The following is a 25,286-nucleotide window of genomic DNA, read 5'->3' on the forward strand; positions in this document are numbered from 1 at the left end:
GTATTTCAGATATATTGTGTAACGCGCTCTGTTATTGTTCAGAATAGGGTTGGCTTTGGTTCTAAGACGTTCAGTGATTTTCTTGTTCGTATAGTTTTTTTAGTGTTTTGTTAGTGTGTGTTAGGTGGTCTGGAGTAAGAATGGTTCCATTAATTGATGAGTTTGTAAGGTAAGTTTTTAACTGGTCGGTTAAATTGCTGTTTAGCAGTTAAATTTTTCTGATAAAAGCTTATTCGCTGGTACCGAGCCTATAATAATGGTTAACAAATTAAGGCCTTATCTTTCAAGATAACCCATCCTTACAAAGTTTGCAGTGTGTACACGTTAAACTTTTAAAGGAATATTCGGCAATGGCGTTTTGCTCGTGTAAATCAGGTTTTTAAATTGATTTTTAAGCGGTTTTTTAAAGATCTATTTTAGGAATTATGGTGACTATACTGTAAGTACCTTTTAGATAAACCTATTACTATTTAAAGTCACATTATTGAAGCTTACAATTAAGTGATACTTACTCAGAATAGGGTGTTAATTCCACGTTTCATATTTTTTATCTAATACATTATAGAAAATGAATACACACTACATATAGAGTGAAATGCCTTCAAATATTGGTTTTAGTTAAGTAAATACTTCATTATAGTGGCAAAAGTTTACCGCACGATAACAACTTTTATGACATTTATAAAGGACTCATTGAGCTTATGCAGTCTCAAATTAAATACATCCTGTATAGTGTAGGATCAAAAAATGACATGTTATAATTAAATTGGTGTAATTTTCTTAATGGGTGTTCAATACCAAAACATTTTTTATCAAATTCAATGACGTCGATTCATTTACCACATCCGAGAGAGGTGCGAGTCGTATTGTTGCAACGATTCCTGTAAAAATCCTGACAAATTACTAACAAATATGACTACGCACATGACTAATAATTTTCCCCCAGTTAAATGCTTGCGGTAGGTACCCGTAGGTAGGGATGAGCGCTACAACCGAGTGCTACTGTTTTGATTGAGTTGTGGTTTTCACGGTTCTTGAGAGTGTATTGATACTTGCAGGTCACAGTCCATCCCTAGTGTGGTACCAGCGGTGTACAATAGAGAGAAAACACAATAGAGATATTTACTAAACTGTGCCGCTTTTAGTGCGCTCCCGCGTACTTTTGTGACCGCGTTATTTTTTATTGGCTTAAATTAGTCTTAATTTTTGACCATCCTGTGGGTGATTATTAAAGGGAGCAGCCCCCATTCCGGGAAGATTTATTGTTTAGTGGCCTTTTGGTGCGGTTGAACGCGGAAATTGGACTTCATTTTCAAAAATTTTTGGATCGTGGCGCCAAAATATGGACGATGGGATCGTCAGCCGATCACAATTTTCCGAGCTAGTAAGGTAAATTTACACCCCAATGGTTTGGTTTTCGTGTTGAAAATAATTTAGTTCATAGTTCAAAATTTTTTAGTAGTTAAGTAGTTTACCATTTCAACCCAAAACCAAGTTTTTCATGAAAATATAAAGTAAATTTATATTGTAGTAGTAACAATGTTATTAAATTATTAATACTGATTTTAGATCTTATATGAATGTATGTCCTTGTAAAAACCGCATTTGTAATTATTAAACGATAAGAAACAACGTTTAATAATAATACTTTAATAAGACACAAACTTCAATTCAATGACTTTCTGTGTTAATGGGGTTTTATAGAAAATCCGGATGTGGTACAGTTTCCTATGAGTAATGGGGCTTTGAACAGTTTTATTAAAATATACACCTGGCAACGCTGCACTTATACGAAAAATCAAACTAAATTAGGATGACGTGACAAATTTCAACATTGCAACAAAAATAAAATGGTGTTTTTGCAACAAAAATAAAATGGTGTTTTGAAACGTTTTATAGGCTTCTAGCTAGTCTTTTAACAAAGTAACTTTTTTTGATTATAAATTTTTAGTAGTTTCTATTTTTTGACAACAATGCAAAAATTTGTACGGCTGTAACGTCATCTATTGTTTTCACTCAATTTGTCACTTTTTTTTGGTTTTCTATTTTAACATATAACACATGTTCAGGGATTTGCGTGTGGGTAGTTTGTAATTGGTCAAAAAAGCTGCTTTTTCTTGACCAATCACAAACTACGGAACAGTGCTGTGATTTTCGCAAATGTTACACATAAGTTACATTCAAATGTTATAATGTAAAACATTCAATGGCTTTCTGTAAATTTACTGATTTTTGTATTCTATTAAGAATATAAAAAGACCAAACAAAAAAAAACAATTTCCGAAACATCTTCACGCTTTTTATCGCCCTCATTAACCGCATTTAATGTGAAGGGCACTTGTATTGTGTGTGTATCTCACTTCATCGCCGTAGACGTTGTTTGTTTCCCCTACATGTGTTCTACATGTGTATGCCTTATTGGCACTAGAATCTACGCCAGAGGCTTGTCTAAACCGTTTTTATAAATAGTTTTCATTGCGGTTTTGACTACGACACTGAACAAAAAAGACACTAAATAGTCTTCAGCTGTTGAGAATTATTACTAACCAACAGAGTGGTCTAATTAAGCTTAATGAAAGAGAACAAATGTTGTTGCGCCCAGTTATTAAATATTAATTTGCTACACTGTTTAAATTATTTGAGATTGTCAAGAAACACGCGGAGATGATGACTCTATTAATATTCCCCACGCGCTCGAACAATAATTTTCTTTTTCAATGTTTTAATATTGTTGTTACGCTTATACGTGACTATCAATTTGTCTTTAGTTAGGCGAAACACCCAAGGTGTTCTCATAACTTTTTTCTGCGCAGATATTCCCGACCCATGATGACGGCGGCCGGGATTTTCACCATCATCATCATGGTGGTGGGGGTTCTGGGAAATTTACTCACCCTGGTAGCTTTGCTAAGACACCCGAAAATTCGTACGGTGGCCGCCGCATTTATTGCCAGGTAAGTTTTTTTGATTATTTCAAAATCCTCTCGTATCAGCTAATAGTGTAGAACTTTTCGATTCAAGGTTGCTAAACGACATTTACATTCTTGATTAAATTCGTCATAAATTACACGTAATAAACATAAATTCCGGTACCAGCGCTGAAATCACCTAGAAATGACTGTGCAACAGGTGAATATGTTAACAAATTGATTTTAAGTGCGTTTCTTGTGTAGTGACTAATGTCTTCTAAGTGGCTTTGAGTCATTCTTAGACTGGTCTTAGCTTCAAAATGATGCTTTTTTTCATAAACTTGCAAGGAATAAAATTTGTGACACTAACACAAAGAATACTAACATTATGGTGAATCGTTCTTACATTCAATGTTAAAAAAGACCAATACGAAACTGTTGTAAAATGGCCGTTTACTAGGTCGTTAGCCTCGCGGTTAAAAGTGATTCAAAGAAAAATTGAGAAGAACATCAGACCTAATTAACGAGGTGCACAAAACGCATCTTTTAGTAACCGTAAACAGGACGTTAAAATTAAGCTTGGCGCCCACTTATAAGCCTTTTTTTGTTTTGTATATTTTGCTGGTTTAAACTTCATAGACTCGTTTTATAAAGAATTTTTTTTTTTTAGTTTATGCCTATCAGACTTGCTGTTCTGTTTCCTGGTACTGCCCTTTTCTGCCAGTCAATTTTTCCACGGTACCTGGATCCATGGTGAAATTTTATGCAGCATGATACCCTCCTTAAGGTATGGTACCGTTGGAGTGTCATTGCTCAGTATTGCCAGTATATCCATAAACAGGTAAACTTATTGCATTACCTTCATCTTACATCAATGGTTAAAAATCAAATTTTCAGGTATATACTGATAGCTTGGCCGCAACTCTACACAAAAATTTACACCAAAACCAAGGTTTTCATCTACATAGCCTTGATCTGGGCGTTTAGCTACGGATTGCAGATTCCTACTTTGTTGGGCAAATGGGGTGTTTACGGTATGGATGAGCGATTGGGCACTTGTTCAATTAAGCCGGACGCCAATGGGAATTCATCAAAAACTGCGCTTTTTGTGATTGGATTTGCCCTACCCTCAGTGGTTATTGTGCTGTGCTACTCCAACATTTTCTGGGTGGTAAGACAGTCCCATAAACGACTGGCTCAGCACAGTTCGAATGGGGGCAAATTCAAGCGCAGCGAAATGAAAATCACCAAAATGGTACTGGTGATTTTCATATGTTTCGTCGTTTGTTACCTGCCCATTACCATCGTGAAAATTTTTGACAATGAAGTCAGACACGCGCCGCTGCACGTTTTAGGATATTTACTAATCTACTTGGCCAGTTGCGTCAATCCAGTGGTGTACGTCACAATGAACAAGCAGTACCGGTGGGTTTTTATATTGTGGCTCTTTTGAATCATTTTGCTTGTCTATTAAACAGGAAATTCGCATGACATTGACCTGATAACTTTTGATTTCAGATATGCATACTTAGAAACGCTCAAGTGCAATTATAACAGTAGTTTGGACTCGGGCACGCCTGGGAATACCCCAACCAAAACACAAGGGATGTCGGTAGCCTATTTGAAAAATATGATAGTCCAACAACAATCATCTAAAGTTTAATTAATTACTGATATTATATAAATTGCAATTTGCATGCCAAAGATGTGGGAGAAATGTCCAACCACTAAAAATTCAGCCATTTTTTTTTGTGATATATAAAGTTGTATTTATAGTATTAAATAAGAATTCGTTTGCATTTAGTATAGTTGAATAGGGGTGAAGAAACTCGAATAATTCATTGTTCAGGTCAATAAATGTGTAAATACCTTACGTTAAGGTCGATTATTGTTTTTTGTAAATATTGTACAGTATAGGTTTAAGCACGTTGTTATATTTTGTACCGAATCAGTATACAAATAAAAGTCATGTCTACTAACCTGTGGATTTTCAAATAACAACTAACTCTTCATTGCAGGAAAAAAACAAACTATTTAATCTTTACTATATAAATGTTATTTATTAATTTACTTCAAAAACGTCTTACAACACTGATGTATCATAAATTGATGAATAATTCAGCGCAGTAAAACATACAATAAAAACTTTTCAAAGCGCAAATAAATTAAAGCGACAATAAATAGATCTTATAAAAACAATCCCATAAAAACGAGAATCAAGTCTAGCCTTAACCTACGAAAAGAACGATTAAATTAAGATTACATGTGTGACCCTATATCATAATGATAACACGTTATAATTCGTTTAAATTGACCTACTAAACGTACGAAAGTATAGAACACTGAACACATTTGACGTTATTTATTTAAACCTAAGTATACGGTATAGAAACGCGTTATTATGATAAATATACGAATAAAAACTGTGCATTGAATATAATTTATATTAAAAATACTTAAATTAATAGTGTATATTACTTTAGAGCCGTCAGGCTTTCGACATAACCTTCTTAAGGCACCGCACGTTGGGTCCCACCGATACTAAATAATAATGCAAGAAAAAATTGACGTTGAACAAAAACCTGACGGCAATTTTTGATAATTTAAAATGATTCGACGAAACTGGCGGGGAAAAGTCCTGTTTTTCCGGTACGTTGTTGGGTGCCCTTGTACCAGCCATCATCACGTTTTTTGTGTACGTAAATAATGTCGTTAACCTAAGTAGATAGTAGATGTAAGTAAATTTGTAATTTACAAATCACAAACTAGTCCACTGTGCTGGGAAGTATATATTGTTACCTGTAACTCCAGCTCGTAATCACTATTAGGAGGATAAGGAGTGATACAGCGGAACCTTTCTCGTACAGTTTGTGTGGAAGTTTTGCTGGACTTGTTTGCGGTCGCGTCCAAAGAGTGCGATTTACGATGCCTGTGAACGTCCGGACTTGACTCGGAACTACCGCCCTGCGGCACTTCGGTAGACCTGAAACTTCTTTTAATTTACGCTTTGCGATACGTTGCAAGAAACTGCAGCTGCCAATTCTACGGTAACAAAAGCATAAAGTCTAGAAATGGAAGGAAACTCCACTGTGACCGTAACACCAACACAAAACACCACAGCAAGCTACCAGCGGGCACTACTAAACAAGTTTTGTTCCTTCGTATCCGTTTGATTCTCATCTTGTGAATTTCAGTCCAAATGTGATCAGAAGTTTTTCTTTAAAAACGTACCTGGGTGCCAGACCACAAGCCTGGATTTGTTAAAACGTGACAAACAAACATTTTTATTATCTTAATCAACATCATTATCCATCCAATTTTTCCTCAAAAACCAAAAACGAAGGAACAATCTCGCCAACTACAAAACACACCTGGAGGAACCGTGATTCAAAATTGACGGTCGTTCTTTGTGTTTGACGCGGTGCGAAGCGGAACCGAACAACCGATGATGTTCGGTGGGTGGCGGTTGGATCTGCAACAACTGACTGGGACAGGAGCCTGACCTAAATTGGGACGGCAAAAACACACGCACAACGTCTTTTAAATGTTTGGGAAGCTGACGCAAAGCAAGCAAAAGATTGTAGCTCACCTAACGTGTACAGGATGAACGGGAGCGGATAGGCCAGCAGTGGCGTTCACGCTCGTATCCTCAAACACCGGATTGTCCATGGAGTAGGACGACGCTGGTGGCGATTTCGAACGTTTCATGCTGGCCAGTCGGCGCATTAAACTTACGGTTCCCTTATCCTTTCTTTCCCTACTTGTCTGACAATTCAAACACTTTATTCATTTTGTAAATCAACGAGTTTGAGGTAATGGGTTAGTAAAAACTAAAAACACCAGCCACAAAGTTACAAAGCCAAACACAAACCTTGTCACTCTTAGAAGCGTTAGTGGAACTATTAGTACGTGCGGGAGAATCGATGTGCCAGCCGCCGACGGAAGGCGCATTTGATCTGGGCGGCAACTCAGGAGGAGCAACGGGCGTGTCAGCAGTCGCCAAACGATTACGGGTGCCTCTGGTGAAACTTACAGGCAACTTAGAATCGGCCGGAACGGAAAGTGGTGATCCCGGTGCGCCTCTAGCGGGCGTCACGTAATTTCCCGGAAAAACCCCGCATTTCTGAGTGCGATTAGACGTGCCTTTGTACCAGCCATCTTGACACCTAAACCAAAAGTTCCACTGTTGAAGCTGATTCACTCATTGCACTGTTATTAAACCTACATTTCTGACACCATGTAAATGCCGCCCTTTTTCAGTTCCAACTCGTCGGCTTTTTGCGGTTTGTATGGATAGAGAGCCATAAAGGCGGCAGGCAACTGTAAATCGGCGCCCAACGTGGACGGAGCAGATCTTTTGCTACGTTCTGAACCGGTAGTGGATGTAGCCCCAGATGGCTGAACTATTTCCGCCGAATGTCGTTGAACATTGCTGCATTAGAAATTTGTTCAAATAATTTTAAATTGTCAAACAAACAGTGGTAAATGCATAAAACAAGCCCAGACAAGCAAATTAAAATCATAGAGTTTTTAACAGACAGACAAATTACCAAAATACAAAAAAAAAAACAAGTACCTAACAGTATGATGCAACACAGGCATATTAGTGAGACTATGTCGTTTTTCTTTGCCATGATGATGATGATGATGATGATGGGACAATCTGCCATCACTAGCGCGACTATGAGGAGACTGTTGGGGTGGTTGCTGTTGCATAACGCATTTGGACATGTCCGCTTTGCGACTGACAAAAGCCGCAAACATAAGTAAGCTAATATGCAATAACCATAAAAAAAACTTACCTTAGGTTACGTGGCAACACGGTAGCGTTGTCAGCTCCAGCAGGAGGACTAGCGGGCGACGAAGGGGTAGTACTAGAGCCGGATGAGGTGTTACTAGAAGACACATTAGGGGTAGTGCTGGAACTGTTGCAACTTGAGTCTGATACTGGTTGAGACACGTTTTGAGCGACCACCGAAGTGGTATGATCAGTGGGGATGAGAGGGGTGCTGTCTTCGGCGGTGGGAGTAGGCGGGGCCACTTTAGACGGCCCCGGTTGAGCGTTGGTAGACAGTTTCATCAACGATCTAGCTAAACTGTTCATTTCCACGAAAGCCATAGGAAAAATTCCGATTCTATCATCCAGTTTTCCTTCAGCCCAATTTTCGTCCACACGTCTTATTACGTTAATTACGTCTCCCTTATTGAACACTAGACAACCTTCTTCCTCATCATTATTCATGCGAAAATCGTATAAGGCTTTACACTGAGGAGTATGACTGGGTACAGGAGTGATAATTTGCACATAACTTATTGGGAACACCCCCAAATTGCCTGCGCATTCTCCTTGGTACCACTGAGAGTCAATTTTCCGTTTCAACGTTATAATGTCCCCTTTTTTAAAGGATAAATCCCTAAAATTGCATTAATAACTACCCTGTACTATTTAATTGCCAAAACCAGTCTAACCCTGCTTCACTTGAAGTGTAATTGTACAAAGCTTTAGCATATGACTGATGAGGAACAGCAGGGCTTAGGCTGTGTTTATTATTGCTTCTATCCACATACTGACTGTGCTGGTGAGTTTGAGTGTTGTACTGATGCACAAAGGCTGTTTAATTTAAAAAAAAAAGTAAGTTTGCTATGTTTAACAAATGCTGCTATTGGGGAGTACCTTGATTCTGTTGAGACGTTGTTTTGCTAGGTTTCTGAGACCTTTTTGGGGGAAGAACCCCAGAATTTTTCATTCCTTCCAATATTCTCATCAGCAACACATTGGGTGGGAGTTCCTCGATTTTGGAGGTCACTTTTAAAGAAGAAAATCTGATTATTGATTTCCTCAATCATAAATATATCCTAAAGTTTAGATGTAAAAGATAACAAGCTAACTGAGATATGAGGACTAAAATTGTAATCTTAGAACTTAAAGGCTAAAGGTAATTAGTCCCTTTGTGATACTAATAAATTACAAGTAATTAACTACCTAGACAATTTTAATGCCCTCAAATGAGTTCAGTTACTTAAACTGTGGTTGGGAACACCATTTAATGATTAATAATCAATTTGAGACATTTTTTTCAGACCTAATGACTTACCTAATACTCGACATTCTGGACATCTCAACTCTTTGTGTTTGTGCAGAATCTCCTGCAGACACTTTCTACAAAAAGTATGTTGACATGGCAACACTTTACTAGAGGTGTCCAGCCGATCTAAACAAACTGAACACTCCAGCAAATCATTTAAGGTTCCCTCATCCATTGTGCCAGCATACACTCCACTTTCAATTCTGGAATAACAAATAGGTTTTGTATGTTGTAAGATTTATCAGTATACTGATAATGATTATTGTGTGTTAAAAGGTGCATAATAGTGAAGATTATTTCAGGGTTAATAAATAGATTAGAGACTTTCTTTTATTACTATTTTTGTTGTGATGATTCAATTGACACTCTAAACTAATATACAGTCATAAATCATTACTACATACTATGCAGATCAATGGACTAACCAAAAAACTACCCAATGCAGGGAGAGGAAACTATTACAAAGCAGTCATCTCCTGTAGGTCACTTGGGTGATTAAACTTACAACAACACTACCCTTGAATCCCATTTTGGGAACAAAGTAAAAAGCTATTGATTGCAACAGTCCCGAACGGATAAACTGCATAAAGACTTCCGGTCAAAGAAGGAATTTGGAATTTTGTCATACCTGTCGCTTAATCTGGGTGCGGTGCTACACATGAACAACCAAATACTTTCATTTTCATTTATGGGGGGTATCGATTACCGCCACAATTCTTCAACTGCTATTCATGCCCAAGTTATTTTTAATTTAATTTCCGTTGAAAAGCACACACAGGACACATGACACATGCAGAAAAACCACAATTTAATACACATACACAAAAAAAAGATAAAATTTGTAAAACAAAACCCATGAAGTTTCTTTAATGACACTGACATTACTACTAGCACAAAAGTCATGAGACTGAACTCTCTTTGGAACCACGTGCTGACAGTTAGTTTTCCTGTATTAATGGTCACATGACAATGTGATACCTACCTGCAGTACCCACAAAACAAACAAAAGCATACAGTGGTGTTATGACTTTACGGTATGTCAGTTGTCAAAATTAACTTTTATGCGGGTGCGGGTTTGTAGGTTACCTAATATTTTATATAAAAAAGATCACAAAAATGTTGAATTTCTACCAAAATATTCTACGACACTCTAGGAGCGTAAAAGGCCTATCGCCACTTATGCGACCCAGCGGCGCTTTTGCCTCTACAATTGCGGAGGTGAAAACCGTAAGCACCCCCAATACTTTGGAGGAAGACAAACCGACTCCCAACAGTCCCAATGCAATTAAAGGGCCCGTAAAAAATGGGCACCACATGATCAAGAGCGTGTTTGCCTCTCTTGAACTAAAGGACAAAAGTAGCGACATTGAAACACCGCTCACTGATCAGAAAATGGAAAATGCTACCACTGTGGATGAGTTGCTCTCATTGTCTGCGGGCAGTGGAGTTTCGCGTAAACACGCTCTTAAGGTACTTTATTAATTGATTATAATGTATCAATTTAAACAAATATGTCACTATTTGTTAAAACCACCTTTTTATGCCAGAACTTGTAAATTTCAATTGCCAATAAAAATCAGTAGGGTAAAACTCATACACTTTCATTTAAAAACACTTAAAAAATATTGTTAATTCTGAAGATAGCAGCGTTTTATAGTGTGGTTTAACAAACACAATTTAATTTCAGTGACAAATTAACTCACTAATTTATAATAAATCACAGGTTGTTTCAATATTATCCAGTTGGATATCAATGAACAAAGTGAGTCTAAAAGATTTCGAAAGCGACCACCGATTTTTGAGACTGTGCAAAATACTAACCAAAAGTGGTTCAGGTCAAAAGCCCAACCGCATGCTGGTACCCTCCAGAAGTGATGACCTATCAACTGTTTTAAGTGTAACTGCTGATGAGGAAGCCGCCAAACTTGTGTCTACCATCACTCTGTCACAAATGATCAAAGTGCTTTATAACCAGTTTTGAGTTTGACAAAAAATCAATGGGTTTCTTGTAGGTTTTGACAACATTGTCCCTAAGAAAACGACGGTCTACTTTATTGTTGCGCACTCTAGCTTATAACATAGCTGGCAGCCCAGAGCAAATGAACCTAAAAGAGTGCGCTGATTTGTTTTACAGTATTGCATCTTTAAATTTTTATGATGAAAATCTGTTTGAACGCGCGGCAAATAATGTTATGACTCTCTTACAAACTACCAAAGTCCCTAAAAGTAGCGTGGTGGGTTCTATACTAGTCAGTGTGGGTTTGTTGAAATACAAAAATCCCGCACTTCTTGAGGCTTTAAGTGACTGGATCTTGGAAAATCAAAGCCTGTGTAGACCCCAGGATATATTCAGTGTTTTTATGACTTTGGGGGTTTTAAACTACAGGCCGTCCAACGCTGATCGTTTATTCAAAGTAGGTTATATTTAGGAGAGTGGGAGGTTAACAAAAATTTGAATCTACAGGTTTTAATACCCCAACTGACACAAGCCGAGGCTGGAAAGCCCACAGTTTGGCTTGATATAGTCTGGTCTTTGGTGTTGTTAGATCAAGCTAATGCTGAACACATCAGTTCAGTGCTGACTGACGACTTTATAGACTCTTTAGAAAGTAAGCTCTTTTGTTCTAAGCAGATTTGTATGACTGTTCTAGGCCACATTTACAGATCGTCACTCGTTAAATATGTCGCAGATTCTAAAACTGTTAAACATTGATGGTGCAGCCCATTATTTGCTTGAAAACTACCAGGGCCCTAAGATTGCGCACGGTCATCAGATTCGTAACCCCAGTCTGGAATTGTCCAAAGAAAAAGCTCAAATGGTTACTTCACTGGTTGAAGCTTTGAAAAGTTTGATTCCTGAGAGTTACTTTAGGACTAGAATCAATACTGGTCTTGGATTCTATATTGGTTAGAAGTGAAAAGTACAAAATGCTCTTATTTCGAATTTTATTTTGTAGATGCAGAGTGTGTTTTGGATAAAACATGCAACCCTTTACCATTGACTACTAGTGGTTCAGAAAAAGTTAGGTAAGAAACTAGGTTTTTGGTAATAATTTTGATTAACAACTCTCCTAGTTGATTTAAATTATCAAAAAATAAGTCTTTATAGGGTGGCCATAATGGCATATGACTACCACGACATCTGTAAAGGACGTAACGATTTAACGGGGGTAAACGCGTTCCAGCAACGGTTACTGACAGCCATGGGTTACCGGATAGTAAGCATACCTTACACTGACTTTAAAGTAACCGACAAAATTGTTAACAAAGTTCAGTATTTAGAGAATCGCCTCAAAGAGGTAGTCAAACCACATTAGTGCTATTAATCCCATTGGTTTCCGCGTTAATTTTTATTTGTACGTTGTTGTAAATAAATATAAGAGTAACTCTTTATAATGTTATTATGTTGTTGCCCTTAATTATGTTCCCATAAACAATCACCTTGTGCTTCCTTAAATAGAATTTATTTTTATATCAAACTAAACTATCACAATGTCAGGTATCCAGAAATCAGTCAAAAATCAATTAACCTTTTGATTTGGTATAGGAATTTTGCTCAGTTTCCTTTATTTCATTGAGCAAGTGTAAAACTTTTTGATACAAAAACGAGTACCTGTAAAGCAACAAAGTTAAATCAGATTTTGTGCAAATTGCACCTTAACCTATTCCCCGGTTTACAAATCCCTAAGTGGTCCTGAGGAATCTCAAAATACTCTCCCACGCCGGGATTCCCCGACTTGGGCTCGACTAGCAGAAAATTAAACTTCATAGCAGTGACCACTGTCGATTTAGTTTCCACAAAAGTCACCACTCTCATTGGGATTTCCTGGACGATTTGCAAAAATTCCTCGTGCATGGATTTCAGCTGAGGCGAGTCTAAAAACACAAGTCACGTGACTTATTAGTTTTAACTTGGGTAGACTACCACTGACTTTCTTTCAACTCTTGTACCTCCACGGATGGCCATAAAACTAGAGATACTGCGTTACTGAGATTCGCCACTTTAGAACCGTAATGAGGAGTGCTGTAAAACACCACCCCTTTGGTATTCGCGCAAATATTTTTTAGTTGCTGATCATCACTGTGGTGCGCTGCAAGTTGAGAAATAAACAATTCTACTAAACGATTTTGCCTGACTTGTACCTTTGCAAAGAATGTTTTTCACGATTAATCCACCCATGGAGTGCGTCACCCACACTATGGGTCTTTTACCCACATCGCTGCGCAACAGTTTTTGTGCTAGCAAATCGCTCCGCTCATTCAAAGTCAACTTCTCTTTGACTGAAGGACACAAAGGAGCCCACATGGACAAGCTGGTGTTGTAGTTGATTCCGATGATTCTGATGTTTTTGCAGTCTTGAGCTGATTTCGATAACTTTATAAGTACATCAGTGTAAAGTGAGGGGAAATCAGAAGGGGGGTACCTAACCAGTCTTTCGGCCAACAAGACGTGTAGCTGCCGTCATCGACGGGGGTTCGGTCAAAATCAAACTCTTCACCACAACACGTAAAAGGCCCCGTGCAATTCTCGTTCGAATTTACCGGAATATCGTTCCAAACTATTTCGTATTCATTAGTCAACATTGTGTCGCTAATGTCTTGTAGGTATTGTCTTGTTGTTTTTCTTGTATGAAGCACTTCAGGGTCAGTAGATAGATTATCTTATTTAATAACACACAATCAAACAATAATATGTGAATTATTGGGATTTATTTTCTTCTTACCGGCAATATCGGTACCAACCAAGTTTTTCTTTCGTTGCCGCCAAGTAAAAAATACTCCACCAAGTAGACCATGTACAAAAATAACATCAACCTCCTGTGTTTTTTTGGTCCTACCCAGAGGATGCAAAATGTATAAGTTACTAGGATATTGAGCGTCGCTGTCCGCATCCAAATTTGCTAGTGCTCTGGCTGCTGGTATTGAGATTCGAATATCTTTGTGATTGGACCAGGATGATAAAACTCCTATCCATCCTATTGTTTCAACAGAATTTGAATACATTCATTGATTTAGTAAAAAGCGCTCTCACCAGATTTACAGAAAGGTTCAAGCAAATTTCTATTGTAGCTCATATAGGACAAGATTTGGCACAATTTTATCGTCACATTAGTATCATCTGAGTATCTTTTGTAAATTTCCATAAGGAGTGGCAGGCCGTTCAAATCAACAAGGTCAGTTGAATACTGCTCAACACTGCAATGATGTAATAATGACTCCAAACACATTGGCAACACTTCTTTTTCTGACTGAATAAATTTACTTAATTCCAGTGCTGATGAGTCATTATCCACTATATGGCCACTGTCCTAAAGTGTACACTTTCAAGCAAATTTGAACAAAAGTATTAAAAAAACTAACATGTTCATACACAAAAACTTTTGATAAGAAATAACCCATACATGGGTGTTGAGATTTCTGAAACATGCTAATTAACAACTCCCTCATGGCATTTATCAGCTGGTCCTTGTTGTAGTTGTGATATCGATAAGGAGGTTCTAAAAAAAGGCGCCTATCTACATTGGGGGTTCTTGCTAAAGCTACAGCAGTGCGTGGATCAACCATATTAGCAATCAAAGCAAAATGCCAATCATCTAAGTAGTGCATATCTGCCAAATTGTTTACTGCTTTGATCCTGAAACCTCATTAATTCCACAGCCTTACTCAGTCATTTCATAGGTAATTTACCTGTAGTACTTATCACTATCTTTGGCAACAGATAACAGACGACGCGCGTAAGCAAATTTTAACGCATTAAAAGCCCACTGTACAACACCTACTTTGCGGTATTCTAAATAAGGTTGAATTTCAATAATGTCTTCCTCTAGAGTTTCCTCCTTAGAAATATAATGGTCCATACTTTGTAAAACTGATGTATCAAGTGCATTCTCAAGAATATCTCTGGTTCGATTTATTTGATAGTAGACCCATGCTGTACTGCATTTATTTATACAGAGGGGGTATTGTAGAATGAGTTTTACTTACCTGGAGCCCACAAAAGCAATAGTAAAATACTTGATGAGGGGTTTATTTTCTTTCCAAAATGAGTGAAAAAACATTACTTTTTTCTTTTATGTAGCTAAAACTGATTAAGCATTAATGAAGCAACTAATGGATAAGAGTAAGGAGCATCACACTTTTTTTTTTTAAGTCATAAATTTCAAAATGCAGAATTTAAACTAAATACTGATTTTGAGTTCAAAATTCGAACCTCACATTTTAAAGTTGACAGCTAACCTCAATTTGAATCAGCTGATTGCCAATTTTGACAATACAATGTTGATAAATAATAAATAACGTTGAACATGTATTATAAGTGGTTGGTTTAAAGTACAAACAATTACCTTGCGTTTTAAACTAACAAAAATGATTCGTTATCGTTTGGGCTTGTTACCTTAACGATTAACATCAGTCTAGTCAAAATGAGTGATACCTTCACCAAGATTTTGGATGAAACTTGTCTGCTTCTTGAAAGTTATAAAGGAAGAGATAAGGTAGGTAAAGTTTTTACATAATACAGTGGCTGTAACGAAACGACTTTTTAAAGATCATAAGAACATTATGTTACCTGTCCAGACTGATTGGAGAGCTGCAAAGCGATCCAGAACTCAGAAAAAAACTATCTATATTTGGGTCCCAAATGTCTGCAACCAGAACGACTCTACGATTATTTGACGATGTCCTTGTACTGAAGAACACGTTACAATACAATTTAGGTAGAAATGTGAGTATGCAGCATTAAAGTCTTTTGGATCTGACTGACATTGTGTAAAGGAGCCTGATAAGTGTATGGCAGTGTTGGGGATCACTTCAAATGTGATGGATCACTTGTTTTTGCCAATTGAAAAAGTGTCTTGGCTGTCTAGGCACAGATTACTTACAGGGGTGGATAACACTAAATGGGAGACTGCTAGTTCCGCATGTTGGGTTTTTACTTCATATTTAACAATCTTAAAGTAAGCCAATTTGATGATTTGATACAGAATTACTATAGTGTTCGTTTTTGCAGGACATTGCGCTATTTATTCTTGTTAGAAAGACATAGAGATTGTTTGGATAGGGCTCAAAGGTAGTTTCCTGCAATTAATTCACAAAATTCTTATGAGTTTTAATTTCAGTTCAATATCACCAGAAAAACTTTACTATTTAAAACAGTATCATTTGTGGACATTGGGAAGAGCCTCACTAGATTTTCTACATGCAGTAAACACCTTACCACCTGGGTTTTTGTGGTCATCTAAACTAAAACCATGGTTTGTGAGCTTAGTGGGTACTACATCCTCACTTGTTGGACTTTATTTAATTTTTTATAAGCGTTGGTTGAAATAAGGTGTTTTTTTTTTAAATATATGAAGGAGGTTTATGGTTTATTGTTTCTACAACTTGCTTTATCATCAACAAGCCTTTAAAATTTATTACATAGTTTTGTGGGTCAACAGTTTTAAAATTACCATAAAACTTTCTTGAAGTAAAACAATGTTAAAATATTACTACAAACAGCTCTAGCTGTAAGCGGGCTTTCACACCAAGTAGCATGCCACGTGCGACATATGCTGCCTGAAAGCATGCTACTTATTTTAAAACCCATATAAATTAATGGTCGGTTTCATACCGGAATAGCGTTGTATGTTGCTACTCCAGTATGAAAGCGAATATTATAATTAGTAAATACATACTAAAGGGCAAGATTGAGGGGCGCAGCGGAGCTGGAAGAAAGCAACAGTCGTGGCTCAGAAATATTCGGGATTGGACCGGCATAAGAGGAACTGGGGAGCTTTTGCCATGGTGATCGCCAACGTCAGGGAGACCGGACAAGGCACGTGAAAGAAGAAGAGCATGCTTTCTGCTTCCAAGCAGCATGTCGCACGTGGCATGCTACTTTGGTGTGAAAGCCCACTAAGTGTAAAACTATTTACTAAAATAGCAACTTTAAAGCAGGTTTTACACCGCACTTTGATGTCAAAGAAATTCATAAAGCTGCTTCAAGGGCGAATTTTATCAGCGTAAAACAAAATTTTATGTCAAATTTAGCTTCACATGATTTTTTTTACGAAATAGGACAGGTTCTATTTTCATCCAACTAATGGCGTTTTCGAATGGCATTTTTAGTGCAAAACCAGTGTATTGTTACATTGTTTCAATGACATTTGATAGAGCAGGATACAGATCGAAAACGCCATTATTTGATCAAACTGCCGTTTTGCGTAATGCCAACTGCCAAAAGACAAAAACGAAAAAGTGAGAGTGAGAGCTGCAGAATTCAATACATAAACACAGTATTCAGGAGGATTACGAAATTTCAAAATAAAAATATTAAAAATACCAGAAAAACAAGTAGGAATAATCTGTAATTATACCACCTAAACGCTAAATTCACTTGGTTTGGTTGGTCTAATTATTTTAAGTTTATGAATTTGAGGCATAAAATTTGATAAAATAAATGTTTCCAATTTCTTTGAATTTAAACTTTTGGTGTAAAACCTGCTTAAGCAGTGCAGGAACAGGCAGGAAGCATCAGGATTACAAGTGCAAAAAGTGGGTTTACTGATGAAGCAAAGCCAAAGTCAAAAAGAAAAAGTTTTATAATGTGGAACTTATAGAAAAGCTGACGTTTACAGGTGTTTTTGTAGTTTTAATAGAAACTGAAACATTAAAATTAAATTTCTAGAAGACTAGTGAAAAAAATGTTAAGGAAAAACAAAAATACCTGTAAACAAGACAAATGGAAACCAATTATTGGTATGCTCTGTGTATAGGTGTTAAGAAGCGTAATGCAGCCTAAAATTCGTATAAGCCCAAGAAATTTTAGAAAACCACTATTATTACAAAATAGATAGGGTTAATGTTATAATACATCTTAAGTGTAAAAAAACTCACTTATCTAATTATTACGTAAAAATTGTTTGCTTAAACTTACCTGGCGGTGTTCAAATTAGAGAACACCGCCCTATTTGAACAACTTTTAAACTATTTAATAATACAGTAATGCACTGTAACTTACACGTAGATTTAACCACAAATCCCAAATTCCCTATAAACCATCGTTATAAACGAACTAGAAGTATGTATTTAAAAACTACAAATATCAAAACGCTTAAAACTAAAAAAAATAGTTAAGAATCAAAGTTTCTCTATAACGTTTAAACACACTTGCACCTAGTCTTGTCTGGTAGTAAAGTGTGCTAAAATGTTAAGTATTTTACCCAATTGTCCGACAGGCACTCAACTTTTAATAAACAACAGCTCTATGTCGCAATATCCATGAATCAATCGTTTATATTTATATAATTATTGGATAAAAGTTTTAATGCCATTAAGGCAATCATAGTAACTATATAGAGAAGGTAAAGTGGTCTATCCCAAACTCGTAGGTTAAAAACTTTAAAAGTGAGATGTGTAAATCACATACAGATTATTTGTAGAGCTAAAAATGCAGACAAATTTAAAATTATAATGTAATTTTCTCACACGGAAATCACGTGGATGATGTAAATATATTTTTCGATGTTGCCAAATTTTTGTATAAATAAAATTGCTATTTAATTTTTTTGCAATTTACCAGTAGGATTGATGCTTGGTTATCTATAGTAAATGTCATATTTTACATTAGAAACGAGCATTATTTGTAGAGTTTGGGAAAGAGTCTTAAAGTAGTCGAATTTAGACCCGATCAAGATTTATCTGTATAAACCTTAAAAAAAGCAACAAACAATAAACAAATGACCTATCAGGCTTTGTTTCTACATTAACTAACACGTACAAATTATGTGTTTCAACGTGTACCACAAAGCCGAGGTACCATAATGGAATTAATATAACAAAAAAAAAAACGAAAAACAAGAAAACGAACTATGTAGGGCGGGCTTACTTTAACTTGCCTTAACGAAGTAAAAATTAGAGGCGTAATCCTGTTTTGTTAGAGGCGTTGGTGCCAAACACTCCACCCTGTTGTAAATTGTGCTTCGAGTTGCGGCTCATCGGGTTGTGGTGTCGTAGATCGGTGCCGTGCTGGCACGCCCAACACGTGCGACAGTAATACCTGAAGCAGGTGATGTCTCGGCAAAAATACGGACCCTGTTGGACGCCGCACAACGAGCATAGAGATTCTTCCAGGTAAGGATCCACTTGAACCTTTTTTGAAAACTTTGAAGTCTTAATTTCGATGAAAGCGGCAGATACTGCTTTCATGTAGGACCGTGAGTTGTTAAAGGTCACTCTGCCCGATCCTATTGGATATTTGTGTTTATCGGTATCAATACCTGAAAACCATCATTTTAAAACCTAAATTCAGATTTCATATACACACAAATTACCGGCGTATACTACCCCATCGAATAAATCGTTCATAACTTTGGCTAAACCTTGAGCTGTTAAGGTTCCGTGTAAAGCTCCGACAAAGACGGTTTTGCTAGGATCTAACTTTTGGGACGCCGATTTAGTGTAGTTTGAGTCGCTCAAGAACCACGGAATCACTTGTACCTGAATCAAATCAATGCTGATTGAACAATATTAAAGCTGTATCCGACTTACTTCTTTCATTTTGATACGCTTCGAACAGATTTTAAAGTAGAAGCTGCCACTATTCTCGTACCGATTGACGCATTGATTCAACAGGTCTCTTACCGACTTCTCAGATTCCAACACAAGGTAAGCGTATCCCTAAAACAAAATGCGTATACATAACACACTCTTATAACTGTCATAAACTCAATATACTTTGGGTTGATTGGCCTGTTTCTCTTTGCCCGGCCATTCAATGCTAACAGGACCGAATTGCCTGAACGCCTGCACCAGACACTCTTCGGACATATCCCAGGGAATGCCCCCCAGGAACACTTTACTAGAGTAGCCCGCCGAACCTTTTTCGGTGCAAGGCGGAAGAACGCCGCTCCAGGTGCACACAGCATCGTAAACCGCTGAATTTTTAGATATAAATAAACAAAATCCAGAGAGTCGGATTAATAATGACTTACAGGCGGCAGACCGATGAAATTTAGCCGCTCTATCTAGTGGACTGTTTTCCGGGAGGGTGTTTAGATGCTGCTGCTGGTTGACCTGCCATTTTTCTAGCTGTCAAATAATGATGAAAAGTGATCAATTTTTGTACAAGTTACCTACTCTGAAAGGTTCTTTTATATCAGAAACTAAAGAAGAGTCAATTAGCCTGAGAGGAGGAAAAAAGTTTTCTGAATAATGTATACCCTTAAGAAATGTGTTCTAAATCAACAAAAGGTTTATGGTCTAATAGTTTTCAGATAATCTGGTCAAAAATAAGGGTTTTTTTATAGTTTTTTTCTCTGTTTATTTGGTTTGGTTTTAAATACTGACCCAATTTACACATGTTCGAAAAATGTTGCCTGTAATATCAGCTATTTGTAAAACAAAAACTATAGAGTATAGAACAGTTCAGAATTAAAAACCAAAACTAAAATGATTTATACCTGAGAATTATTTGTAACATTTGGTTGCCTGAAGGCTGGCGCTTGTTGTAGATACTTCATGGCGTGAATAGCTTGCAAATTCTGCAGTTGAGACAGGTCTAAATCGGAAATTGATCCGGGCGCCATCAAATTTCTGGTCAACGTGTCACTTAGAGACAACTGGTTCTAGTAGCAATATTTCCCTTAATAAATCTCACTGACATTTACTCAAAAAAAATACTCACAAGAATATCGTTCAGATCCGTATTATTCGAATTACGCGCGGCATTAACATCAACCGAATCCGAGCGGGAGAAATTCCGTCCTAGAATCGGATGTTGTTCGTACAGAGCGGGACTGTTGCTGCCGCATGAATCGCTGCAAAAGTGACGTTTCAGCTGCAATTTTGCCCGTCATCAGGGTTCTAGGTGTCACTTACCTGAAGGACATGCTCCTGAAACTCCTGCTCAAAAATGGCGGACTGGTCGGGCTTGATCCGGCGCTTCCCAATGATATATTTCTCTGAAAGGTTTTGATGCGGTTCTTTGGTTTGCACCCGCCAAAACTGCCTTCCTCATAATTATTGCCCTTTAATAAATATTATTTGTAATATCAAGCTCGCTCGATGTGGGACAATGTCGTAATTTAGTTAAGCCATTTGGTAGAGCATATTTATGTGTAGTTGGCAAATTGCCTTCAAATGGTTATGCATTCGTTCTTATAGTTTTTAATAGGGTCAGTTACATATAGTATATGTCAAAAGAAGTCGTTTTGTGCATACAATCAATACTGAACTGCAATCAAAATCACTAGAGCTCAAAACTAGTTAAATGCTAAATCAAAGATCAATTCCAGTAGATTACTGTCAAAGCAGCCATTTTTAATCTTGTACGTAACACGCAGTTAAATCCCAGCGCTCTGAATATCTACTATCTTTTTCTAGCTTTTAAAACATAAATACAAAACCTGAAACAAAAGATGGCCAAAGAGCGCTGGGATGATTTAACCGACTTTATGACATAACCACACTTTGATGAAGCTTGTAAACGCATATTGTGACAAAAATGGCGTCTCATGACAACTTCTAGAAGCTTAGATTTGACTAAACTACTACAAGTTGTCACACTTTATGCTCATTGAGACACTCCTGTATACAGTAGACGTAATAAAATATTGTAAAAAAACTCACCTGGGGACTTTGAGAACTGGACGAAGGCGTACACACGGAATTTGAAAAGTTTAAGTTGAGCAGGCCGCGGGGCGAGTTCAAACCGAGCAAATCGCTGACGGAGGTGGTTAAGCCTGCCATTGCACGAAAAAAACTAAGTCAAAATCGCGAAAATACTCAGAAATTAAAAGAAAAAAGTGAGACCAAGAGTGTGCCTGTCAAAACTTTTAACGAACGGCGGCCATTTGTTAAAATTCAGTGGCGCACCGTTTGTTGTCAAGCGCAGGCAGGATAATTTTTTGTTCACACTCTTCAAATTGTCAACAACATTCCAATGGTTGTGAACTTGTTTATCTCAGTTTTTTGCGAACGTACGATTTTCCAATTATTACAAAAACTTACCATCGTTACTCCAGAGAAAATCTTCGTGTTCCAATAGGGAGTTAATGGAGTAGTTCTGTAAAAGGTTCAGGGAGAGGTCCTCATTGGAAGATGAGGGGATTGATGGAAATCCCGGCGGAGATTTCAGCAAATAATTACCGTCACTATCAACGTTTCTTGACTGCATTTTACATAAAAGAACAAACTTAATAAACTTTTAGTGGGAAATCGGTTAGAAACTTACCTGAGAAAGTTGCTCCATTTTTAATAACACATCAAATAAATAAAATAATAATACATAAATTAATATAATAGTAGTCAAACACAAATTATACACCCGGTAAAAATATAAGTGAACTTGTACAGTCGATTTTTGATTGTGCCCGTCCGGATAACTTTTCAAATACAAATTGCAAAGCGATAGGAATTTCGAATATGTGTTTGTCTCGCTCGAACCGACATGCGTCAAAGAGGCACAGGATCAGTTTTAACACGCATACTTTATAAGAAACCCTAAAAAAATGCAACATTGTTCAGGGGCGTAGACGCGCTAGCTTGATCAGTTTTGACATTTATCACGTGATGCACGGCCCTCTATACTAAAAAGCCTAAAATGTCACTTTTAATGGCGACGTTAGCGGTTTTCCTTTTATACACAAACGTATGGAGATGCAGTAAGAAATATGTTTTTTTTTTATTATTTCGTGTAGTTGATTGCAAGTTGTGAGTGAAAAATCAAAAAAAGGTTCATTCCTGATCCAGATATGTATAGATAGAGCTTTTTATACACAATCAAGTCCAGCCTAAACAAATTGGTGAGGACATTATTTGTTCTGGAAAGTACAACACACAGCAAACTTACATTAAAACACTGTTCAATGTAAGAAAATCTGTAAATCGTTGAAACTAGGTAAGCAAAACTGGTAAATGGTTCCTATGTTATTACCAAAAACATTCATTCATAATTATTTTTCGATTTAAATTCTTTTAATTTGGTCAAAAAGAATAGTTTTTGCAGTCAAATTGAAACACTTGATATATCATTGTAAACACATTTTTATTTTTTAAATAAGCTTAGATAAAAAAGGTACCACACTACAAAACTTGAAATATGTGAACTTCCCCCATTATTAGATTAAATGCCTTGATCTAGTACTTCATAACCATTTCACTTCAAGTGAACATAGTGCCATTTATCCACTGAAACAATAATTTTCCATATTAATAATAAATCAAACAGTGCACTTTAACTAACTAGTTTTCACTAACCAGCAAATGTTACAGTCGGCAACGACAAGTTTGAGTGTTAGAGGAAATATCCAAGAAATACACCTTATCAACTAAAATACACACTTCTTAACATACTACGACTGTAAAAAACGCCACTCACCAATTGGTTCTAAAGGTTGAGGTTCTGCAAATTCTGGAGTTTTATTAACAATTTCCTTGGCCTCGTTTGTGCTAATTTTGAATGAGTTTCCATCCAGAGTGGTGTTTACACTGAAATCACAATACTTAAATCCATGAAAGCACACGGTCATATTTACTTACCAGGCAATTCCTTTCGGGTCAATCTCCTTACTCACTAGCGCCTTCCAGAATCCATGAACCTGTAAATGTGCAGTGTAAAGCAGACTGTTTGGTTAAGTCACTTGAGTTATTTACCTCATCAATGATTTTATGAGCAAAAGCTGAGTTTTTTGCTTCTCCATTGAAAGCAAACTGATTTTCTGGTTTGCCGTCGGGAATTTTGTAAATTTTGAACCATTCAACTGAGGCTTTCAGCAGACCTGGAAAGTGTTTTTCCACGTCAGCTACGTCGTTGATTTGGTCTGCCGACGGATCGTTTACATCAATGGCAATTAGTTTCCAGTCAGTTTCTCCTGAAATGTTATATAATAACAGCTACAATCAACATTCATGTAAAACATAACAAGTATTCTGACCTTGATATTTATATAAAAGTTATGAAAGTCCCTACTGTGACTCAGCAGTTGTTCCAAAGTAATTATCTGTTTTTTTTTTTTGCTATTGACCTTATCAACTTATCATCATGTTTTAATGATAAACCAGAAATTACAATCTATCAATGTCTAACAAACCACTCACCCTCATCAATTAAAGCAATTGTTCCTAAAATTTTAACTTGTAAAATTTCTCCTCTCCTAGCCACCCTGTAGCCAATTTCAATGACATCAATGGGATCATTATCCCCTTTGCAGCCGGTACCGTCATCTAAATGTTCTGGGTTCTCCCAAGTTTGAGGCAGCGCCCCATAGTTCCAGATGTATCCATGATGGGGAAAACAGTTAGCCACAAAACGCGGTTTACCCTTTTTCACATCTTGTTTGATGGGGTTTAACACTTCCTTCATTGTAATCTGACAACAGAAAATTTGGTGAGTTTAGGGGTAAAAGTTGGTGTGAGGAACCATACTTCCATTTTTGCATTGGTCCATCTGGGAACCTCTACAACCATGTTAAACACTTTCTTGTCGGCATCCGCCACCAAGGGAATGTCGTGCAAGGGTGAAATAGGCCCGTTATCATCATCTGGAGTTAAAATACAACTTTGTAACTATCCCAGTGCTTCAAATATTGTGATAAGGAGTGCTTAGAAGTAGGTCAAAAAGGTTAAATGCACTTGATAGGGTACTTACGTATGTACACTCTGTATTCGGGGGTGTATTGGGAGCCCCTTTCCACTATGGTGTAAGGCATGATCGAAATTTTATTGGAAACTCTAAAAACACTTGAAACAGACAACGAACACCGGTGAACTGACAAGTTTTTACGTAAACTGTCTATAAACACATGGGTTAATTTTCTAGTCCACATCGTATGCGCCATCTCGTGTACACCGTCACACTTTGTTGGTTGTCATCTGGGAGATGTCATAGGTGTACTTTGCGACGTTGCCATTGATGAACGTTCGTTTACGTGATGGCGCTGTTAGAAACTTTGAATACAGAGGGCGTCGTTCTATCCAAGTTTGAAAGTATTGGTATTCATAATTTTCTTTTTTAATTAATTTGTCGGCATTCCGGCTTAGTTACTTGGTAAGTAAATATCAATTTCGGTGGGTTACTTCCTCTTAGTTACACGCGAGAAAACAAGTATTTACACAGCTTGTGGTCTAATCCTTGCCTTTAAGGTGGTCGACGACAGTTTATACATTATTACAATCTCCAAATCAAAATTTGATCTGTAAAAATGTTACGTTTGTAACAACTTTTATAAATTAAATTGAGCAAATCACAAAGGATCAAAATAGCTGTCGCAATAAGACGGAAAAGCAATCTGAGATGGCTTAGATTCCAATC

The 25,286-nt window shown here is 37.0% G+C and overlaps 7 protein-coding genes across 22 annotated transcripts; 3 read left to right on the plus strand and 4 right to left on the minus strand.

Moving 5' to 3' along the window:
- The first annotated feature begins 28 nt into the window (after window positions 1–28).
- Window positions 29–4,888, plus strand: LOC145730301 (G-protein coupled receptor moody-like). Of its 5 annotated transcripts, none has more exons than XM_081981464.1 (5): window positions 29–169; window positions 2,814–2,954; window positions 3,580–3,750; window positions 3,807–4,334; window positions 4,428–4,888. In XM_081981464.1, the coding sequence occupies exons 1-5, from the start codon at window positions 141–143 to the stop codon at window positions 4,570–4,572; spliced, it is 1,014 nt and encodes a 337-aa protein (XP_081837590.1). In that variant the 5' UTR covers window positions 29–140; the 3' UTR covers window positions 4,573–4,888. The 5 variants fall into 5 exon arrangements, with proteins under 5 accessions (XP_081837590.1, XP_081837593.1, XP_081837591.1 ...); XM_081981465.1 differs by lacking the exon at window positions 29–169 and adding an exon at window positions 307–439; XM_081981463.1 differs by lacking the exon at window positions 29–169 and adding an exon at window positions 763–1,389.
- A 54-nt stretch (window positions 4,889–4,942) lies between these two features.
- Window positions 4,943–9,866, minus strand: POSH (SH3 domain containing ring finger posh). 9 transcript variants are annotated; one of them, XM_081981443.1, is made up of 12 exons: window positions 9,624–9,866; window positions 9,005–9,198; window positions 8,584–8,715; window positions 8,379–8,520; window positions 7,712–8,323; window positions 7,486–7,653; window positions 7,135–7,341; window positions 6,943–7,075; window positions 6,499–6,674; window positions 6,281–6,412; window positions 5,709–5,901; window positions 4,943–5,626 (listed from the first exon to the last, which is right to left on the minus strand). In XM_081981443.1, the coding sequence occupies exons 1-12, from the start codon at window positions 9,653–9,655 to the stop codon at window positions 5,513–5,515; spliced, it is 2,235 nt and encodes a 744-aa protein (XP_081837569.1). In that variant the 5' UTR covers window positions 9,656–9,866; the 3' UTR covers window positions 4,943–5,512. The 9 variants fall into 9 exon arrangements, with proteins under 9 accessions (XP_081837569.1, XP_081837563.1, XP_081837562.1 ...); XM_081981437.1 differs by having other exon boundaries at window positions 5,709–5,892; window positions 6,781–7,075; window positions 9,624–9,865; XM_081981436.1 differs by having other exon boundaries at window positions 5,709–5,898; window positions 6,781–7,075; window positions 9,624–9,865.
- A 162-nt stretch (window positions 9,867–10,028) lies between these two features.
- On the plus strand, window positions 10,029–12,397 carry LOC145730295 (FAST kinase domain-containing protein 4). 2 transcript variants are annotated; one of them, XM_081981452.1, is made up of 7 exons: window positions 10,029–10,465; window positions 10,719–10,955; window positions 11,008–11,409; window positions 11,460–11,604; window positions 11,660–11,902; window positions 11,953–12,022; window positions 12,096–12,397. In XM_081981452.1, exons 1-7 carry the CDS (start codon window positions 10,112–10,114, stop codon window positions 12,310–12,312), a joined length of 1,668 nt encoding a protein of 555 aa, XP_081837578.1. In that variant the 5' UTR covers window positions 10,029–10,111; the 3' UTR covers window positions 12,313–12,397. The 2 variants fall into 2 exon arrangements, with proteins under 2 accessions (XP_081837578.1, XP_081837579.1); XM_081981453.1 differs by having other exon boundaries at window positions 12,105–12,397.
- A 46-nt stretch (window positions 12,398–12,443) lies between these two features.
- Window positions 12,444–15,253, minus strand: LOC145730292 (protein SERAC1). Of its 2 annotated transcripts, XM_081981447.1 has the most exons (10): window positions 14,981–15,253; window positions 14,684–14,932; window positions 14,357–14,630; window positions 14,028–14,304; window positions 13,720–13,971; window positions 13,420–13,656; window positions 13,139–13,357; window positions 12,928–13,086; window positions 12,658–12,871; window positions 12,444–12,608 (listed from the first exon to the last, which is right to left on the minus strand). In XM_081981447.1, the coding sequence occupies exons 1-10, from the start codon at window positions 15,052–15,054 to the stop codon at window positions 12,521–12,523; spliced, it is 2,043 nt and encodes a 680-aa protein (XP_081837573.1). In that variant the 5' UTR covers window positions 15,055–15,253; the 3' UTR covers window positions 12,444–12,520. The 2 variants fall into 2 exon arrangements, with proteins under 2 accessions (XP_081837573.1, XP_081837574.1); XM_081981448.1 differs by lacking the exons at window positions 14,357–14,630; window positions 14,684–14,932 and having other exon boundaries at window positions 14,028–14,191; window positions 14,981–15,080; window positions 15,133–15,253.
- Window positions 15,254–15,264: 11 nt separating this feature from the next.
- Window positions 15,265–16,363, plus strand: LOC145730307 (peroxisomal membrane protein 11C-like). Its single transcript, XM_081981475.1, has 5 exons — window positions 15,265–15,489; window positions 15,543–15,719; window positions 15,770–15,951; window positions 16,005–16,064; window positions 16,114–16,363. Exons 1-5 carry the CDS (start codon window positions 15,418–15,420, stop codon window positions 16,322–16,324), a joined length of 702 nt encoding a protein of 233 aa, XP_081837601.1. The 5' UTR covers window positions 15,265–15,417; the 3' UTR covers window positions 16,325–16,363.
- Window positions 16,364–17,559: 1,196 nt separating this feature from the next.
- On the minus strand, window positions 17,560–22,416 carry orb (polyadenylation element binding protein orb). Its single transcript, XM_081981458.1, has 11 exons — window positions 22,209–22,416; window positions 21,986–22,145; window positions 21,605–21,717; window positions 20,855–21,003; window positions 20,661–20,793; window positions 20,437–20,601; window positions 19,969–20,065; window positions 19,712–19,911; window positions 19,526–19,654; window positions 19,309–19,474; window positions 17,560–19,254 (listed from the first exon to the last, which is right to left on the minus strand). The coding sequence occupies exons 1-11, from the start codon at window positions 22,224–22,226 to the stop codon at window positions 18,890–18,892; spliced, it is 1,695 nt and encodes a 564-aa protein (XP_081837584.1). The 5' UTR covers window positions 22,227–22,416; the 3' UTR covers window positions 17,560–18,889.
- Window positions 22,417–23,002: 586 nt separating this feature from the next.
- Window positions 23,003–24,836, minus strand: Nurf-38 (Inorganic pyrophosphatase Nurf-38). 2 transcript variants are annotated; one of them, XM_081981469.1, is made up of 8 exons: window positions 24,624–24,836; window positions 24,401–24,516; window positions 24,074–24,344; window positions 23,630–23,847; window positions 23,516–23,574; window positions 23,355–23,464; window positions 23,234–23,304; window positions 23,003–23,164 (listed from the first exon to the last, which is right to left on the minus strand). In XM_081981469.1, exons 1-7 carry the CDS (start codon window positions 24,811–24,813, stop codon window positions 23,243–23,245), a joined length of 1,026 nt encoding a protein of 341 aa, XP_081837595.1. In that variant the 5' UTR covers window positions 24,814–24,836; the 3' UTR covers window positions 23,003–23,164; window positions 23,234–23,242. The 2 variants fall into 2 exon arrangements, with proteins under 2 accessions (XP_081837595.1, XP_081837596.1); XM_081981470.1 differs by lacking the exon at window positions 23,234–23,304 and having other exon boundaries at window positions 24,624–24,833.
- Between the last annotated feature and the right edge of the window lie 450 nt (window positions 24,837–25,286).

This window comes from Ips typographus, linkage group LG6 (assembly GCF_016097725.1).
Source record: "Ips typographus isolate SLU linkage group LG6, UJ_Ityp_2.0, whole genome shotgun sequence".
NCBI classification, from domain to species: domain Eukaryota; kingdom Metazoa; phylum Arthropoda; class Insecta; order Coleoptera; family Curculionidae; genus Ips; species Ips typographus.